Below are 18,880 nucleotides of genomic sequence, written 5' to 3' on the forward strand. Positions count from 1 at the left end.
TCCCCCCCCCCCCCCCCCCCCCCCGATTGTTTGATTTACTACATTTTAAATATACAAGACAGAAAAATATTTAATATTTGTTGTATATTATCACAAAGTAATTTGTTTGCATCTTTTTCACGGTGCACTACTCTTAGAACACATTATGAAGCTATTTCTAGCTCATATGTTGATATCATTTTTGTGAGATATTATTATTTGCAGTTCCAGCAATACAAGAATGAGAATGAATTATACACAATAAAAGAAACAAGAGTGTATTTATTTTGATTTAACATCCCTGCTGTGAGAAATGATTAAGAAGTTTGATTAATTCTCCATTTTCTATTTAACTGACAGTGACTTCACTTTGGGTACATGGATAAGACTGTAGCCATACACTGTAAATAGGGATTAAATCAGTGTAGTTACTTATAACGTACACTAACATGCTTTGGAAATTTTTCAATTTTTAATTTAATTGACAAATGATTTTATTTTGAAGTCAGTGGAGAAGCCAGTTGAGCATCACTTTTGGTATGTGTGGTGTTGTCTTAATGTTGGAAAATGCAAGACAAGAGACTAGCAGTGCTACTATGAAGTACTTTTTGTTTAAACTTGTAAGTTTAAAATTCTAAAATCTTCTATTATAAAGATGAACTCTTCACTGAGATTCATGAATAGTTTAGATTCAAGAGTAACTATTTTTTAATCTCTATAGATGTCTGAAAAGAGTGATTTTCAGCAGTTATTCCTGACCTGAATTTTTAAATATTTACATTATTGAAAAGAACCTAAACTGGATTTTAAATCCCAATATGAATACTATTAAGAAACCTTAAGAATTTGAAGATTATGCCATTATAACTGATTCTGATATGTGAATCTCCTGATTCCAAGATAAATATTACGGTCAAACCTGTTGAAGTTTCCTGTAGAGAAATCTTCAGTATGACAAGTATTTTCATCTGACTTGCCCAGCCAAAGTGGCTTTGATTAATTGGGATGTTTGATGCTTAGTGTGAACATCATGAGTTCCATTACATTAATGTAACAGAATGTTTTCAGTTAAAAGGTATTGAAGTAAGCAGTCTAATGACCAATACCTTACTTTTTGGGGGTGGTAATTTATAATACAGTGAATTACTACACATACATTTGCTGAAGTTTAAAAGCTTTAGCATTCTGTATTTGCGCTGTGTTTATATTACACAAATAGCCAGAATAGATACAAACGTAACCTGTCATTGCCAACATTCTGTGGTGTTTTTTCAAGTGTATCTGTCTTATCTGGGCTGCCTAAAAAATAAGGGAATCGTTGAATTCTTCTTTCTGTTGCCAGAACATTTAAGTCATTTAAAGTAATTTTCATTCTATGAAAATACTTCCTCTTTGAAACAGGTAGTAGGAGGAAAGATGACTGAATCAGGTCGACTCTGCGCATTTATCACCAAAGTTAAAAAAGGAAGCTTAGCTGATACAGTGGGGCATCTTAGACCAGGTATGTATCTGCTATAGATCTATACTGCTGAGTTGCTTTTCTGAAGGTGATAACAAGCAAGCGAGTTTAATTAGATTTGAAATTATGTTAAATAGGTGTCATGAACTACTGCATAATTCAACCTGACGTTCAGTTACTAGATTATTGACATTGCTGCTTTTGTTAAATATATGAATTCTCATGTTGTTCAAAATCGTATTTTAACATTTTTATTCATAGAATCATGTTTTTATACTCAATATTCCACTGGTGTCCTGCCCAGTCATTTTGTGGTGTATATTTCCTTTAGCGCAAACCAAGCTCTTACAAATGTGCAAACAGAACCAGCTCAGCTAAGAAACTGCTTCTATCCCAACATGCAAATCATGGATTGCTAGATTGGAGAATGTGCAAGAAATATTACCTATTAACATAAGAACTATCTGAACCTTAAATACGAAACTTGTAGAGATAAATGGATCTTCAAAATAGTAAGTTGACGACATATGCTCTTTTAAAGATCTACATTTTCTAAAGAGCATGTTGGGATTTCTGTGAGCCCCAGCTGCCAAAGTGAGTAAGAGCTATATCTAATTCAATAGGGGTCCAACTGATGATATTATTGTTTCACTGATCTTTACGTATTTGAAGCTGAGCTGCAGAAAACCTTTAACACTCAGAATTTTGCTGTATGAAGGACCTCAAACTTGTTCGACAGGACAGGCTTCACAATGCAGTGAACTGACAGTAGAATGGCTTAAGTTGTCATTGTAAGTACAGTCCACAACAGACTTCTTAAGCAAAGTGTTATTACTGAAATTGTAGGTGATGAAGTATTAGAATGGAATGGAAGGCTACTACAAGGAGCCACCTTTGAGGAGGTGTATAACATCATTTTAGAATCCAAACCTGAGCCACAAGTGGAGCTTGTTGTTTCAAGACCAATAGGGTAAGTAATTTTGTAAAAGTTTGTATTAAATAAGAAAAAATGTTGTTAAATTTCACTTCTAGGGCAGAGCATATTAAACGGATTCATAAACACTGTAAACAGTAAAACTGTATGCAAAATTCTGTAAACCAAAACCATAGCTGGAATGATAGATCCCACCAGTAAGTAAAAAGAGCTGGTGTGAAAGCCTGTATTCTCTGAGAGTCTCAGGCACTATCTACTAATACGGTCAAAAAAAGGTTCCTTTCTGTGGCTGTTTAGTTGGTCATCCAGCCTATATTGTCTCTGAAACTGTGGTTGTACTCTTTATTGTTGCAGTTATTGACTCTTGATTTTTATTCCTCCATTCCTGTTTTTAAAGAATATGTATATAGTTATATGTTCATATTTGGTCTATGAACTGATGAACTCTATTTACTGAAAGCCTGCAATGTAGCATTTTGCCCCAAATACAATATTCTAATGACATAATCACATGCTTTGGAAACTCTCAAATCCACATTCTTATCATCTTCATCTATGAAATCTATTAAATTATTTCATGTTATCTAATACAGAACATATCTGAATGAATTGCTAGTACTGTGTGGGACTTTTTCTTTGGTGCTTTATATGGCCTAGTTTTCTTAACTTTCAGACGTATTTCTCAATGTCTATACTTAAATATTTCCTGCGTAGCACTAGGGCGTTTGTAGTTGCTTGGTTATATCAGATGGCGAATACTTCCCCTTCTTCATCTGTTCTTTTTCTTCCAAGTTCCTACAGCCTACAGCCACATCCACCCCTTTTTTACTTCTCCATTGGAAGTTCCATAGCTGATCGCATCAGGGCTGTGAAGAGGGGGATGCTTACCACTGAATTTGAAGCTGCCTATAATTGTTAAAAATTTTCTCTTTTCCCCCACAGAATTTATTATGATATATATGATTCAACAGGACAGGGTGCTAGGTAATCTCATTTGGGCTCCCTTTTCCATGTGAGGTTGGACCAGATGGTCTTTCAAGATCCCTTCCAACCCGGGCTGTTCTCTGATTCTATAACATATATTCATAAATATATTTACCCCTTTATTTTGTATAAGATGCACACAGTTATCTTTATATGAGAAACATGGGTAACACAACAAATAAAAATTAAGAGGTAGAACCATATAATCTGAGGATGGAATTTCAGTGAGGATAATTTGTTAGCAGTTCAGGTATAATAGGAACTTAATGTGTTTGACACATAAGGAACTTAATATGTAGGAACTTAATTTGGTTTGACAATTTTAAACAAACTTGATAATAACAAAACCTACTTTATCTTGTCAGTGAGGTGAGAAGTTTTCTCCTACATACATATTGAATTGCAACACCTTCAGGGTAAAGGCTATATCAACTGTCCTGTCATTAAAAACCTTTGCAATAACTTGGGACTTTTAGGTATAATAGTAATGCTAAGGGACAGACTACACTACTAGAAGAATAATGTCTCAGAAAAGGAGGTTTCAAATTCATTTCATACAGGTTTAAGATATTTCATAATGTCTCTCAAACAGAAGTTTTTAGCAAAAGTTTCAAGGAACTGCTGGCATCTTGAAAATACTCATTTTTTTTTTCTCTTTCTACATTCTCTTCATTGTGTGAAACCTCCTGTATTCTTTCTTGTGCTTTTATATTTACTGTCTGTTGCTTACCTTCCTTATCATCATGTCTTCTGTTATATTACCATGGGCTCCACTTGCTGTCACTAGAGCAGCTCATCTGTAATTCCCTAAAGAAAGGGATGTGGGCTCTCAAGATGCCTTCTTCAGCATTAAATGCTTGCCACATAGTCTGAAGAACTGAGCAAGATCAGGCCGAAAAAAGTTGTTCCGTGTACTTGATTCCCAGTGTCTTTTTGCAGTAAATTTAGAAGAGGGTTTTCCCCTAATCTAAATACTAATCTAAATGGCTTTATAACTGAAGTGTCAGTGATGAATGCTTTCTGCCAGTTGGTAAGGTTTTAGATTCTTGTTAGATGTATGTAACTCTTCGGATTTTGATATTGACAATATGACATCCTAAATGTTTCTTGTGAGACTTGAGCTGATGAACTGGAAATACCGTATTATTTTCTTAGTTTAGAAGATTTCGGGTCATAATCAAAGAGACTATAAAAACGAATATCATATGGTTGCCCAAGGAAACATAACACCATAGGTCTGTGTTCTGCCCCAGGGAAGAAAGTTTCAATGTATTTAAAATCATTAAAAGTTCAGATTTACCAGATGTCAGAAGTGATAATTTTATTTCAATTAGAATAATTGATGCCCACTTGAAGGATTTCACTTTTGTGTTGAGGTAGATCGTATTACTTATAAAAAGAGTCTCTTGATGCTCTCATGGCAGCGCGCTAACTCATGCCAGAAATCTACAGACGGTTACTGGCAATTAACTTAGCTGAGAAAGAGAACCTGTTGTCACATCCTGATATTCTCTATACAAAACCAATTCCAGTAAACACAATTGTTAGTTCTTCTTCATTTTATTATGGGCAGACTGCTTTGAAAACTGAAGACAACAAGCTAAGCTGTCTCTTATAGACAAGAACTTATCTATTTTCTGCTTTCATATTCTCAGAAATAGTTATTTTAAAAATGCTTGTTATTTTCATAGTTACTACTGTTTTGAATTTGGAAGGAATGATGTGTTTTATCAATTATTCTACACAATCTACTTGCAGTGGAACATATCTTAAAATGTAAAGAGATGCCTAAAACTAATTCTGCTTCTCCTACATCTGTTTATCTCAGTGAGAGCCCCTGGTAAGAAATACCATTCACACTACTGTGAAATACTGGGAAATCTATACTTTAGAAAGATAAATGATAGCGTTTCTGACAAGTTTTGCTTACTAACAACAGAGACAGTGATTTTTCCTTGTCTATAGCGGGTAGTCACAGCAGTTGGATGCCTTCTGATTCGTTTGAGTTATTGAGTACTGGGCAACAGCTCACTTGGAAAGATTCCTCAATCTGCTTAGTAAAGCTATCTTTCTAGTGAGCCTTGAAAAATGTTTGGAAGCAGTATACTAAAAAGTAACTAGATAAGTTTGATTTGTATGTATTACTTTTTTTTTTTTTTCATTGTATGAGACAATAGATATCACCAAAAGCATTTTTAACTTCCCCTTTCTTTTCATATACCTTAGTGGTGGGTTGACCTTGGCTGGCCACCGAACACCCACCCAGCCACTCTCTCCCTTCCCCTCCTCAGCAGGACAGGGGGAGAAAGTAAGATGGAAAAGCTCACAGGTCAAGATAAGGATGGGGAGATCACTCAGTAATTACCATCATGGGCAGAACAGACTTGACTTAGGGAAGATTTAATTTATTAGGAATTAATAAGAGAATAGGATACTGAGATATAAAAACAAAAATAAAACCACCTTCCCTCACCTCTCTTCTTCCCAGGCTCAAATTCACTCCTTTGTTCCCGGCTCTTCTACCTCCCCTCCCTGCCAAGCAGCGCAGCTGGATGGGCAGCGGGGGTTGTGGTCCATCCTCCTCCCTCTCCTTCTTCTCTGACCTTGGGATCTGCGGGGATGTTTCTCTCTTGGGTTTTGTTTTGGTTTTTTTTTTTTTTTCTCTCTCTCCTCTCTCTCACAGCTGCAGCACAGCTTTTTTTACCCTTTCTTAAACATGTTATCACAGAGGCACCGCCATGTTGGCCGACGGGCTCAGCTGAGCCCTGCGGTGGGTCTGTTGGAACCGGCTGTGTCCGGCTGTGTCTGGCACAGGGCAGCCACGGCCTCTCCTCACAGAGGCTGCCCAACAGAGAAGAGCTGAAGCTCTTCAACTGGCTTGGTTTTGCTCAAATGCCTCCAAAATAATATATTAGCATACTGATAGTTTATATTAGCCTACAGTAATGTTTGCCCCTCACAGGAAGCATATGTTCCTTCAGGTTGGGGTGGGTGTAATGAAGTACTTAGTCATTGGGACTGAGTGCTTTAAAATTACATGGCTGTACACCCAACTTAATACAGGTGATGCAACCTCTCGTCTGTACGCAAGTATGCAATTTTGCCAAATGAAATTGCTCATCTTATTTAGTCATGGAAAAGGTAAGATTGTCTAAATTTGGGGTTCAAGGACACTAAAGGACATATTGGGATAGCCATTATTAGCAGTCTAGTATGTTTGAGTGAAGGTCCAATAAATTGAATCAATGTATAATGTCATAATAAAGTCTACTACTCACAGTTTTAGTCTACCATTAACACTGACATTGTTCTTTTTTTTTATTTTCTGAATTATTTCATTTGTGACTGTGCAGCGTCTCTCCTGCATTCACCAAACCACTTGTTCTGTAGGCTTTAATTTGCAACTGAAATTATTTTTACTGGATAAAAGATAAATCTTCCCCATGGCTGAAGATAGCCAGAGGATCATACACCTTTCCTCAGGTGTTCCGTGGTGGCTTGAGAAGTGTTATAGTGTAATTGAAATTTGAGTATGCTTGTTAGATAAAGGATCAGCCTGTCTTACTTTTCCTGATTTCAGGGACATTCCCAGAATACCTGACAGCACACATGCACAGCTGGAGTCCAGTAAGTTTCAATTGTGGGGTAGGAAAATCTTCTCTCTCTTTTATGTAAGCACAAATGGATTGAAAAATGTCATCTACAGTCAGTATAGCTCTCGTCTCTTTGTCCGTATTTGTCTCAATATGTCATCTTACTGTATTTTCTATCTACCTTTGTTTAATAATAAACTATCAAAAGTCAGGATGTTTTGGTTTAGGTTTGACATTTGCTTATAAGCTTAGGCTATTTTTGATTGAAATAACCCATAATTCTAACTCATATACGGGAACATTAATAGTAATTTTTAATTTCCTGTTTTGTTGTTTTGCATTTCAATTGAACCTTATAAACTAAAAATGGGGTCGAAACGTTCTTTATTTACAACCTGAGAGATAGCTACTTTGAAATCAGAATACTTCTACTTTATTAAAAACACTCAGCACTCTTTATATCAGCAAAACCAGTATTTCATGTGTGGAAAATAACTTGTTCTTTGGCTTAGATCTGATAAGATGGATTTCAGCCTGGAGTTATTTTTTATCATTGTTTTAGAACTCTTTTATAACAGAAGCCGCGAATAAATGCGGTGGCATAAACTTGATTATAATGATGTGAAAAACTCCTCCAATAACTTTTCACTGATCAGCCAAGTCTTAAAATAAAATCCATTTTATGTTTTGTGAGATGTGGAATGTCTTTTGTATTTATAAAAATGCTTCACTTTTACTTTATGTTTTATATGTCAAAACTTGTCCTCTGACAGTTTGCAGACTTTGTAGGTTTGAAATGAAGTGCACAAAAACTGTCACACGCTTCTTGATGTTTTTGTAAAAATCTAATAAAAAATTAATCTGATTGTAGAAGAGAATAAATGCCCTTCAGAAGACTGAATTCCTTTGGCCACAGTAAAATGGTCAAAGGGAAAAATAACTGCTATTTAGGAATTTTGGGCCTTCAACTTACTGACATAATTACAGTCAGAAATATTTGAATAAACTATTTTTTATTGTATATGCTTCAGATGACATTTTGCAGCTATAATAAACTTGAAAAGCTTTTGGTTGCATCTGAGGACTAAAAGATTGAGTATAATTATTTTGTAATTTTAAATGGATAAAGAAGTGATATTTATCACAACTTTATTGTATGCTTGGTTATATTTGTACCATTTTTCTTTAGAGAACATTGTGAAAAATGCATAAGTGCTAGTATTTATAAAATATTTTTATTTATAATTACAGGTTCTAGTTCATTTGAATCTCAAAAAATGGACCGACCTTCTATTTCAGTGACTTCTCCTATGAGTCCTGGCATGTTAAGGGATGTTCCACAGTTCTTGTCTGGACAACTTTCAGTATGTAAACATTTCATTAATATTAGTGTTGTGCTTTTTCCAGCATATACAACTCTCACTGCAGAGTACAATCTACCTCTAACATAAATTTCTTGTTAAACTAGCTAATTTTTTTGGTTAATGCTATATATCTCAGTGTAGGCAGGGCCATAGTTTCATAAGGACATTCCATTTTATTAGAGTTTTGAAATTTTATATATGTTGAATTTTGCATATATATGTGTATATATATCTATTAAGCTGGACTGGTAGAGTCAAATTTTCAGAAAGGCCTAATCTTAGCCTCCAGTTATGTTTGTGCTGTTGAGTGTATACACTTTTTCAACTGTAACACTTACATGTGTAGTTGGTCGATTTTATTACCTGTGTGGTTGGACATTAATATTGCTTATTAATTATGCACTAGCCTTGATATATACCTTTCCCCAGCTGTCCCTTTGATTGTTTACTAATGTTGTATTGTTTGTACCAGTGTTACTTTTTTTCTTTACGCTCATTGAGAACAAAGTTCATTACCTAAATGTTTTCTTTAAAGGGGTAATTTTTTGTACTAAACTAAAGAACTTGGGTTTTGTGCGCCTTTCTGTGTCATTTACAACTCCAAAGTGTGATTTTTCAAAAGTGCTCAGTTGTGGCCTGGTACATGTTGAATAGGAGAGGAAAATGGAATGGAAGCAGTGCAAAACTGGTGTTAAACAAGTTTGACGATGTCACATTCATATTTCTTCCAAGCTCTTTGTGTTAAGATAATGAGTGCACCATAAAAACATGCAAAAATCTAAGCAGACTGTGTATAGGTCTCATAGAAATGGTTAATGATATTGATAGAGGAGAAGAAGAAATATTTTTCTGTCTGTTCAGCAGCCATGTTGGCTCCATTTGCAATGCATGAGACATTATTTGTTTTGCTCATCAGACCAGCCATCTATACTATATGATTTTTAATTTTCTGTGCCTGTTGTACTTAACTACTTTGAAAGACTCAATCTTTTGGATAAGTAGAAAACTACAAATCTTGACTGGAGAGTGCAGAATATTTTGCACAAATTACAATGGCAAGGGAACATGAACATTAGCTGTCAAAACACACAGATCCAGGATTCTGAAAACCAATTTAGTTTTACAAGACAGCAAAAATTGTTGATAGTGGAAACAGGGGAGAAAGAAATCTCTTTTGGCTAAATCTCGTAAAAGATTAGGCTGTCAGAAAGTTTTGGTTCCTGGCTCCCAGCATGACATTGAAGATCCCGAGTTTGCTGCTCAGACATCCAATGCACAGAGACTGCAGAATGATGATCTAAATAAGAACCACACAGAGCGGACTTCTGCACTTTCTCAGTTTCAGAAACAAAATATTTGGGAGTTTAAGATTAGGATTTATTAGGAAAGTCAGTGAGTCTGTTGATTTTGTGGTTTGATAGGATACTGCAGTTTGAGATGAATAAGAATAGTATCAGGAGATTTGAAAGTGTATTCTAATGTACTAAGAATAAGAGAATTCACAAGGTTTTATGTCTCAGAATGGCACAGGCATTCAGTGTTTAACTCAAGAAGGCATCATTCCTATTTTTAATTATTTTTTGTTTGTTTCAAAATGTCAATGCCTTTATTACTAAGTTGACAGCATTTCTTTCCATTTAAGGAAACCAAATAATGTTAGGAGGCATTTAAAGATCTTTCCTGCATTTGTCCTCTTTGTATTCCCTTATATACTGTATGCACTTATATACAATACTCCCTACTACACAGTATCCTTGTTTCCCGTAGAGAGCAGCTGATATCTGAGAACACACAGCTCCAGTTGACTGACACTGAGGTCAGAAATGCGCACTAACTCTCTAAAGTACCAATGTACACACCTAGCTTTAGAAGACAGTTTGAAAATTTGGACACCTAGGGTACCTCACCAGCTAAAGAACAGTTGGAAATAGCTGTATTTCATGTTATCATGTAAACGGCACAACGGAGCTCCTGCTGCTGTTGGCTCAAGGCTTTGGGAGGGTAGTGCTAAATCTTTTGCTTTGTGAGGCAGGATGGTTGTCACAATGTCTGAAGATGCTGTGGACAGAGAGCAGCGTGGCACCTAACGGCACATTGAAATGTGTAGGCTAAAATATATTTCTAGAAAAAGATGACTTTAAGACAATTGAAGTATTCTTCAGGAACAGTTTTCTTTAAACCTGTAAATATCTGTAGTTTCTTTTTGATCTGATATTTTCAGTTAATTTTGAAAAATCACAATTTTTTGACTTTTCAAATTTGGGAGTTTATGTGTCTCCGAAGGTAGTGCAATGAATAGTTTTTCCTTCACTTTTTAAAATTTTGGGTTAAAACTTTAAACTTTAAAAAGTTTTGAAACTTTGAAACTGGAGAGTTAGTGAAAAAAACAACTCTTTGTGGCATTGGAGATGTTTTGAAAAATTAGAATGGACTATTGAGATTTTCTAATTTTGGACCTTTAACAAAGGTGAAGTAATAGAGAAAAATTGAATTTAAAAGTCTTCCGAAGGTCCGAAACTATTTTAGTTTGAACACTAAAAAATGGACGAGCTTCTGTATTTTGGTTTTCCGTGTTTTCAATCAGCTGTTTTCTGACAGAACAGTTGATGAACACTCATTCGTTCCGAATAGCTGAGTAAGATGAAAATGGCAGGAAATTCTAAATTCCAAATATAGTTGGGAATGTGCTCTTTACGGTGAGTGCCTAGGCAGGAGAATAGCTACAGAGCCCCGGCAGTAGGTGGAGACAAGGTGCTGTTCTTTGTGGAAGTGGTGGGTCAGTTAACATTCTGGGCCATGGTGCATGAATTTGGACAGGTGCGATGAATCTGAGGGAACGGATGATAGGCAAGACTTTGGAATTGTTTCGTGTGGTTTTGGTACTTTTGGACAACGTAGTCTTGATGGGCCACTGTTAGGGCAACTGTGTGCAATAGGTTGTGAAATATAAGAATTGTGGGCAGAAGTAGAGATACCTACAGTTTGGGTGGAGGTCTGAAGTGTTTGAATAAATAATTAGATATATGCATCCTTATTCAGACAGTGCTACAGATCCTTCCAGAGTTTATATATTAATAGTGTTTTGGAATGTATTTCTTTATGTTCAGTGTGGTTTTAGCCAGTTTAGCTGCAGTGATGACTCTCTATTATTCAGGGATGTCTTTGCCTGTTCAGTCTTCCATGTCTTCCTTTGTATTGGCATTGGTCTGTTTTCTTCTGTTGAAGTTACAGTGACACTCCGGAGCTGGTGAATAGGATTTCCATGATGCAAGCCATCTCACATAGCTAGGAAATCTTCTTTCCATTAGTAATTATTCTGCCCAAATACATATTTAATTGAAGAAATTATGTGCAGCTACAGTAAAATATTGTGTATTATAATTTACCGAAGTATATAAGTAATTTATCTGTATTTTGTGCAGTTTATTTTATGGCATTTTTGATCCACGTTGTTCTTTCAGGGGAGTGTCTGGCTGATATTGCAATTATTGTTTTATTATTATTTGCTTTGTCTGGTTCCCGTATCTGTGGTTTTTCACTGATTTGTTTTTCATTTAATATCATTTTGAAAAAGTCAGTATTCTTTGTGTGTTGGTGCTCTTCGCTCCATTACTGCATTCTGGCTACTTTTTCAATACTGCATGAAAAGTATAACTTGGATTGCTTTTGCAATAGTTTGGTTTAGAGACTGATAGCATGACTAGAAGAACATGTAAATGGATACAGGTATAAAATTACAATATTTCATTTTTGTACTGGTGGAAATTCTAACAGAAAAGCAATGTCATTTATAAAATTAATCTATTTCCTTATACAGCTGAACAACAGAACCACTTCAATAGATTTTCCATACATACTCAGTTTATAAAGCAATAAAAATACAGGTATATTAATTATAGTTGCATTATCTGTAGCATATTAGAAAGAGGATATTGTACATTGTGAAGGACATAATATGTTGGCATACTGGGGGGATGAGGTCGAGTATGAGACATGCTCCCCCTTCACCTTTTCCTTTTCCCCTTCCTTCTACATCTACACAAGTAAATCACTGTTGCTCAAACATCAAAAACTGGAAGGTTCTAGATAGTGCATGCAATGTGCCTATCGCCCTCCATTTCCAAGGCAGAATATGGCAGGTGAGGGTCCTTGGTGCATGGTGGGAGATACTCTGTCCCTCTTAGGATTGCGATATTCTGGAGTATCTGTATTTCTCTTGTAATACGGAGCAGAAGCACACTGAAGATCTACTTATATTGTACGTGAGTAGGTCCCATTCTGGCACCGGTACTGCCTGTGCGGGGGGGTGGGGGCAGCGCGCGGCTGCTGCACCTCGCAGAGGACAGGAGTACCTCAGACAAAACCCGTGATCCAGACTGTCAAATTTTCTTACGTATCCTCTTGCTTTGGTGTGAGAACAGATTACTTCACACATTTTGTGGAGCAGATTTCTCCAGCATCTGTGCATGCCAAGTAAGCAAGGAGGGTGACAGAACCATCATCGTACTGCCTATCTCCATACTTTGGGTACATTTCTTACGGAAGTGAATACTGAGTAGTAGCTTCTTTCCGTCCCTTTGAAATAGATCAATAATCTCAGGAAAACCGAGCAGGGAGGTAAAGGAGATTCGAGTCTGTGAGATTGCTGTGGGTATTGTGGCCTACCCCCGTGCTCCTGTTCCCCCACTCGTTGCCCCTCTGCGGGCCAACACGTGCTCCTGTTCCTGTCCATTCCCCATACTCAGCACCCTTTCTGTGCCACTCCATTAGCTGTCACCCCAAGCTGAAGATGGAGAGTGGCTGGAGTTTGTTGCTGGTCCAGGAATTCGCCTGTACCAATGTAGTCTTGATGTAGCCACTGGAAGCCACAAGGTTGCGTGTGGTCTGAAGTGTTACATCACAAAAGTAGAGGTATAAGTGCACCTATGTGTGCAGTGCAACTACGAGGTTTGCAAAAATGCTCTAGATCCCATTTCATGCAAGGGTTCTGTATATACACCATATGTAATTTCTGTCACGATTGCTAGAGAATTGAAAAACATCGATTATATCTTCCCCCATGTAGTGCTAGTAGCAGATAGCCCAACTTTCTTTTAATTCTTCTTAAAATATTGAGGAAGGCTTTTTATAGAAATGACTCTTAAAGTTGCAGAAAAGAGAAAACCTTTTGCTTTACTTGCTTTAATCTAGAAAGCAACCAAAGGTGTCGGTGTGTGAACTGTACTTGTTTCTGTCTCTGTGTGTGCATCTGCGATCTTCCTGAAAGAGGTGGTCAAGCTGAACTCATGTTTCCTACCCCACTTTTAAATCACACTTTGCTGACCTATTCCTTTTGTTAATGTTATTTCTAAATCTACTGTAAATGTTATCTGTAGACCTGTAAAGTGAAATCCTCGCTCCTGGGGAATCAGTGGCAAAATTCCTGCTGACTTCCCTAAGACCAGAATTTCCATCACAGGGTTTTGATATGATTTGGTAACAGATTTGCAGATTTAATTTATGCATTGCATTAAAATACTTTGTGTTAGATAAATATGTTGTTGGTGTAAAGCTGTGTTTAAAGTAATAGTTGTGTGTCTTTGTTTTTACTTTTGGTCTTTTAGTTTCCAGCGTGTTGTCCTTTTTGGTTTTGTTTTATTGCTTTTTCTTTAATTTTGCTTACCAGAGCCAAAGCCTTAGTAGAAGAACAACGCCTTTTGTTCCTAGGGTTCAGGTAAAGACTTCGTCTGCCTGACAGAAACTAAAGTTGTGGTTTTTTCTTTTGTTTGTTATGGAAAATGCATAGTAGGAAAACGTTACATTATAGTTCGTTTTCCCATTTTTTAGTGTGTTGCTTTAAGCCATATTAACAAGTTTCATGTCATCTTGTGAGCAGCTTGTAAAATTCTGCATGGGGGTTAAAATATTAAATTAAAATTTAAAGAGACAACTAGTTGTTCGCTGTTTACTCAATGTTAAACTCATACAGGTTTCAATACTGATGGTGGCTTTGCATCCCACATACAAAATGTGTGTACTGTTTAAGCAATAAATAATTTTGCGCTTAAGGTCATTATATAAAGATGAATGTCTCTTTAAATCATTCATTGTCATTACTTAACACATCCTTTTTTGCATTTTCCAAGTAATAGTAGCGCCTTGAGTGGAAGACAGGCAAAAAAATTGTACCTTGTTTAAAGAAGCACATTTCTTCTGTATGAAACTTGGTTCTTGCATTTTAAAAGTACATCAAAATAACAAAAACTCTATTTAAATAAAAAAATCTGAATTCTGAAAAAAAATCTGAATTCTCCCATTGTGTTACTGAATTTATTTAGCTTTGGAATTCTGTTTAGGTACAAGTTGTTTGCCTTTTTTCATTAGGAAACTCCTAAGGTATTGTAGATTACTGCAAAAGTAGGTTTTACTAATACGTTACAATGCTTATCTCGCTTTGCTGCATGTTTTTCAGTTTTTTGTAAATAGAATATTATCTGCTTTTCTCTACAAAATATCTTTATGGAGATGTTAATCTTTTGTGTGGGAGCTGTATAAATGTTTTGTTTGATCAACTGCTCAAGGAAAGATGTAAAGGATAATCTAAACGATCAGAATGAGATGACTAAATTTCATATTGAAATGGAAAAAGATCATATATATATTTATAAAAGAATTCTAAATAAGACTGTAGGAAATGGTTTGGTTATGACTCATATTTGATAAAGTACATTTTTTTCACAATATATTATTTCCCGAAAGTAGTCCTTGCAACTGCTTAAATATAAATTCAAAATAAAAATTCTAAAAAAAATATTGAGATTAAAAAAGTAATGTCTTGTTAGTAATGTTTTAGGTTAACATATTATTATGTGCTACTGACACAAACTGGCTTTGCATTAAAAATTTAAGACATCCTTTAGCATGAATAAGAAAGCTGACTTGTGCTCATGGTAATGAAATCAAAGAGGGGTACATATTCAACCACAAGTTGTTAAGTAGTTCATAAAGGTAAATATTGCATATGACATAAGTAGTCTTTTAATATTTATTTTCTTTTTAGATATGTGCAAAATAAAGTAAGAAATGATATGATGATTGTTCAGGTCTGCCTGAAACCTGCATGTTTCATGAAATACTGTAATGTAGAAGTAACATGTAGTACTTCCTTATTTTAATCACATTATATAAAATAAAGAAATAGACATAAAAATTGACAGCTCTACTTAGACTAATATCCTCTAATAAAAAAAAAATAAATTACTTTGATCAAATGATTATGGCAGTCATTTAAGAAAAGAAAGCAAGCCTGAAGTTTGGTAGAGCATATCCAGCAAGAGGTGAAAGTGTATGAGGCTTACTCTCTCACCTCCGGTTGGATTTTTTCTGATCTTGTAGATAGGAATTGTCTTTAGCCCCGATTTTGTTTCTGCACAATGTCTGTGGAGTCATTGTGGACCTCTCTAACAGTTTTTTGCAGAGCTCAGTAACAGTCAAAGCTAAACATAACGTTTGTGACAAGAATTCCTGAAGAACTGAAACGTATGACCTTGGCAACATCTTTACAACTAGCCTGAAACACTAAGTCCCCCATCTGCCCACTTTGAGTAGGGATGGTAGATAGTTTAAAATGGATTAATACAAGATGTGTTTACAATGCAGGAGAAGAACAGAAGTTCTCCAGTGATCTTTAAAGACGGGTATTAGAAGCAGTCCAGCAGCCGTGCAGAACTCTGGTTACTTTTTGGCATGAGAAATTAGCAAACTCAGAGCTCTGAGCTGTTGTTTATGGTTGTCAGGAAGTATATGTTACATTGTGGGCTGTGGTATAGCTGTGTCTGTAGAATTCCCTACAACAATGAGCTTCTCCAAACATTTCTCTTTATACCTATTTGTTTCATTGGTCTCATCAGGAAATGCACATCTTTATTCTTCCTTGCCTCTTCTTTACTTGTTAGTCTGAAACTGATCCTGGTGATAAATGTCCCAGATTCTGGCAGAAGTTCCTCTTCCACACTTCTCGCCATGTCATTCCGTTCATTTTCTAGCTCTTGTATCACCGAATGATTTAAAAACTATCTTTATTTTTTATTGGGAAGAAAAGCACACAATTTCCCTTTTGTTCCTACCATGCACTCTTCTCCTGAACCTTTACTAATTATAAAGTACTTGGAAAAGGGAGCATTTATTTCCTGAACTTTTAGATTCAGGAGCATACCAGCAATTTTCTAACTTCCAAAGTGATGCTTGGCGATATCTTTGTAAGGAACGACCTGCTCTTACATTTGTGTTTTCCATGCAGTATCTCTTGTTTACTTGGTGGAGCTTCCTTCTGAGCCAGACTTGCCATGAAGCCACTGTTTTTTCTCTAACTTGAAAAAATTCAGACATCCTTTTGGCTTCAATACAGAACATCAGTATATTTGGTCATGTATAAAAATATATGCATGCGTCTCTTTGGCATTGTTGAAATCAAGATGAAGCCATTAAAAAAGAAATTTTTGAAAGCAATCGAGATTAGGGCAGCCTAAATACCTCCATAATTTTCTGGCCTTCATATCCTAGCAGCTCTTCAATTTGATAGCTTTTTCTTGTATTTTTTCCAGCCTATCAGACAGCAACTGAAGCAGATAACAATAATAGTTTGGTTTAGCAGCCCTCAGTAGTCAGGATTTGTTAGAGGTATGTTTAACAACATCCAAAGTTCACCTCAGCTACGCCAAAGACTTTACCATCTCAGGGCAATTTCTGCACCTCCATAAGCTTAAGTCCAAATAAAATAATTGCTGTCAGCATTTTTAAAATAAACTGAGAATTATATTAATTTTTTTTTTCAACAACGGATCCTGATAGTGTGTCTCTTCTTTCAGAATAATGTGAGAAAGAAAGAAAAGTAGTATGTCAGTTCCAAAATATTACACTAATAAACAGCTATATAGGTTACAGGAAAAATTATAATGAACAACAGAAGAACAAAAATGACTGGCCAGATTTCTCTCAAACCTAGTGATATTTGAGTAGGCTGTGGTGGTAGAAATCCACTGCAGCTGCAGGGCAGGCAGTCTCTCCCAGTGGCACAAGTTTTATCTTTTTTCCCTGAGATTTGTGAAGCAACCCTTAGATAACAAATAAAGAAATAAAGTGTAGCATAGAGTTGAAAACTTCAAATATTCTCTGTTTCTAAATCTAAAGTTATCACTTAAGATATGGTGTGCCTCTATGTGCTTTACATAAAACAACGTTAGAATTGCATAGTTAAGCAAAAAGTCAAGCATTCATGAGATAGGAATATAGGAAGTGGCAATAATAACATTATCTAGATTTTCTTAAGTGATTTCTCTTACGAGTATGTATTAGAGTATGGGTCCTAATTACACGATCACTTCTTTTCTAGAACTCTGACCTCAGTCAGTGCTGTGAACAAAATTTCTAGTTGAGATCTAAAAGAAAAAAGATGAAATCTAGTAAACTGAATTTATGTGTTTAAATTATATAACTTATGCTAGTTTCAAATAAGCCTGAGGTGCCTTGGGGAGGAGCTTAGACTTGTACCGGTGAAGGAATGAACTAAGTACCTCAGTATCTGCAGTGAGTGTTCCAGCCCAAACAAAGGACAACTATTCCTGATAACTCTATTTGAGACAGGATACTCCAGAGGATGAGCCAATTCTCCAGAGGAAGGCTTATCCTTCTGAGGCTATAGAGGACCAAACAGGAGTAGCCACTTTTATTAACTGTTCTGTGTGGGGGAGACTCATTCCAGAAACAGGACATCTGTGGTTTAAGCCGTGTTTAGACTGAAGAGATTGAGCCTGTCTCTCAGAAAAGTGCCTTTAATAAAAATCCCTTTAAATGTGTTATTGCAGGTCCTTTTCTTCTCTGGAGTATGAAGTCTCATCTGAAGTTGAGATATTGTGTGGCTGGAATATAAGTGTGTGGTGGTAGCAAAGAAAGCTTAATTTTAGTGTAGCGAATTCCAGACCTGTAACCCAGAACGCGTATTGATCTTGTATTAGACCACTATTGGTTAAAAAGCAGACAGAATCCTACAAAGATGGGACCAGACCCTCATCTCTTCTCCTCCCTGGTTACTCCCTTCATCACCTGACTGCTGAAGATTTCTTATTTCTTGCACTCTGCGTGGCAGGTGTTCTTTCCTGGAAGCCTGTCTCAAGGAGTGCAGCAGATGCACCTCTCTGTGGATGACAGACCATCTCACAATTTCAGGATGCATTGAGTTTAGATGCCTGTTTACCTGAATGTAGGTTACAATGGAAGTTTAGTAAAGAATTAGGTGCATATCTGCCTAGGGAATAGCCTACGGAAGGGAAGTGTTATGAGCATGTGTGGCAATTAAGTTTCCAGATCTAAGATCTTTAGAAAGCATTCAGGTTATCCAGTTTTCTAAGTGAATTTTTGGTGCTTACATCCTAAATTATCTAGGTCAAAAAAGTCCTATTGGAGAAGTTTTTACACATTAACATCAGCCAGCACGGTTTTCCTGTGGCGTATTTTATGTGTTGTAATTTTAGCCTTCTCTTTATTTAGATCAGGATTGTATCGTCACAGTTTCTTAGACGTTCTAAGCTTT

At 36.1% G+C, this 18,880-nt stretch overlaps 1 protein-coding gene across 29 annotated transcripts in view; it reads left to right on the top strand.

Annotated features, from left to right (window-relative positions):
* RIMS2 (regulating synaptic membrane exocytosis 2) overlaps nt 1-18,880 on the top strand; it is a gene marked incomplete at both ends in the record, with an annotated part of 495,649 nt that overhangs the window by 269,884 nt on the left and 206,885 nt on the right. For 20 of the 29 annotated variants that reach the window (XM_082499090.1, XM_082499115.1, XM_082499091.1 and 17 more), the window contains 4 exons: nt 1,385-1,480; nt 2,285-2,408; nt 6,937-6,983; nt 8,201-8,313. In XM_082499090.1, coding sequence (XP_082355216.1) covers nt 1,385-1,480; nt 2,285-2,408; nt 6,937-6,983; nt 8,201-8,313 — 380 coding nt within the window. Of the gene's footprint in view, nt 1-1,384; nt 1,481-2,284; nt 2,409-6,936; nt 6,984-8,200; nt 8,314-13,978; nt 14,027-18,880 lie in introns of all 29 variants that reach the window. The other 9 variants (XM_082499111.1, XM_082499112.1, XM_082499113.1 and 6 more) reach the window with 1 other exon arrangement.

This window comes from Vanellus vanellus (assembly GCF_965231255.1).
Source record: "Vanellus vanellus genome assembly, chromosome: 2".
In the NCBI taxonomy this organism is placed as follows: domain Eukaryota; kingdom Metazoa; phylum Chordata; class Aves; order Charadriiformes; family Charadriidae; genus Vanellus; species Vanellus vanellus.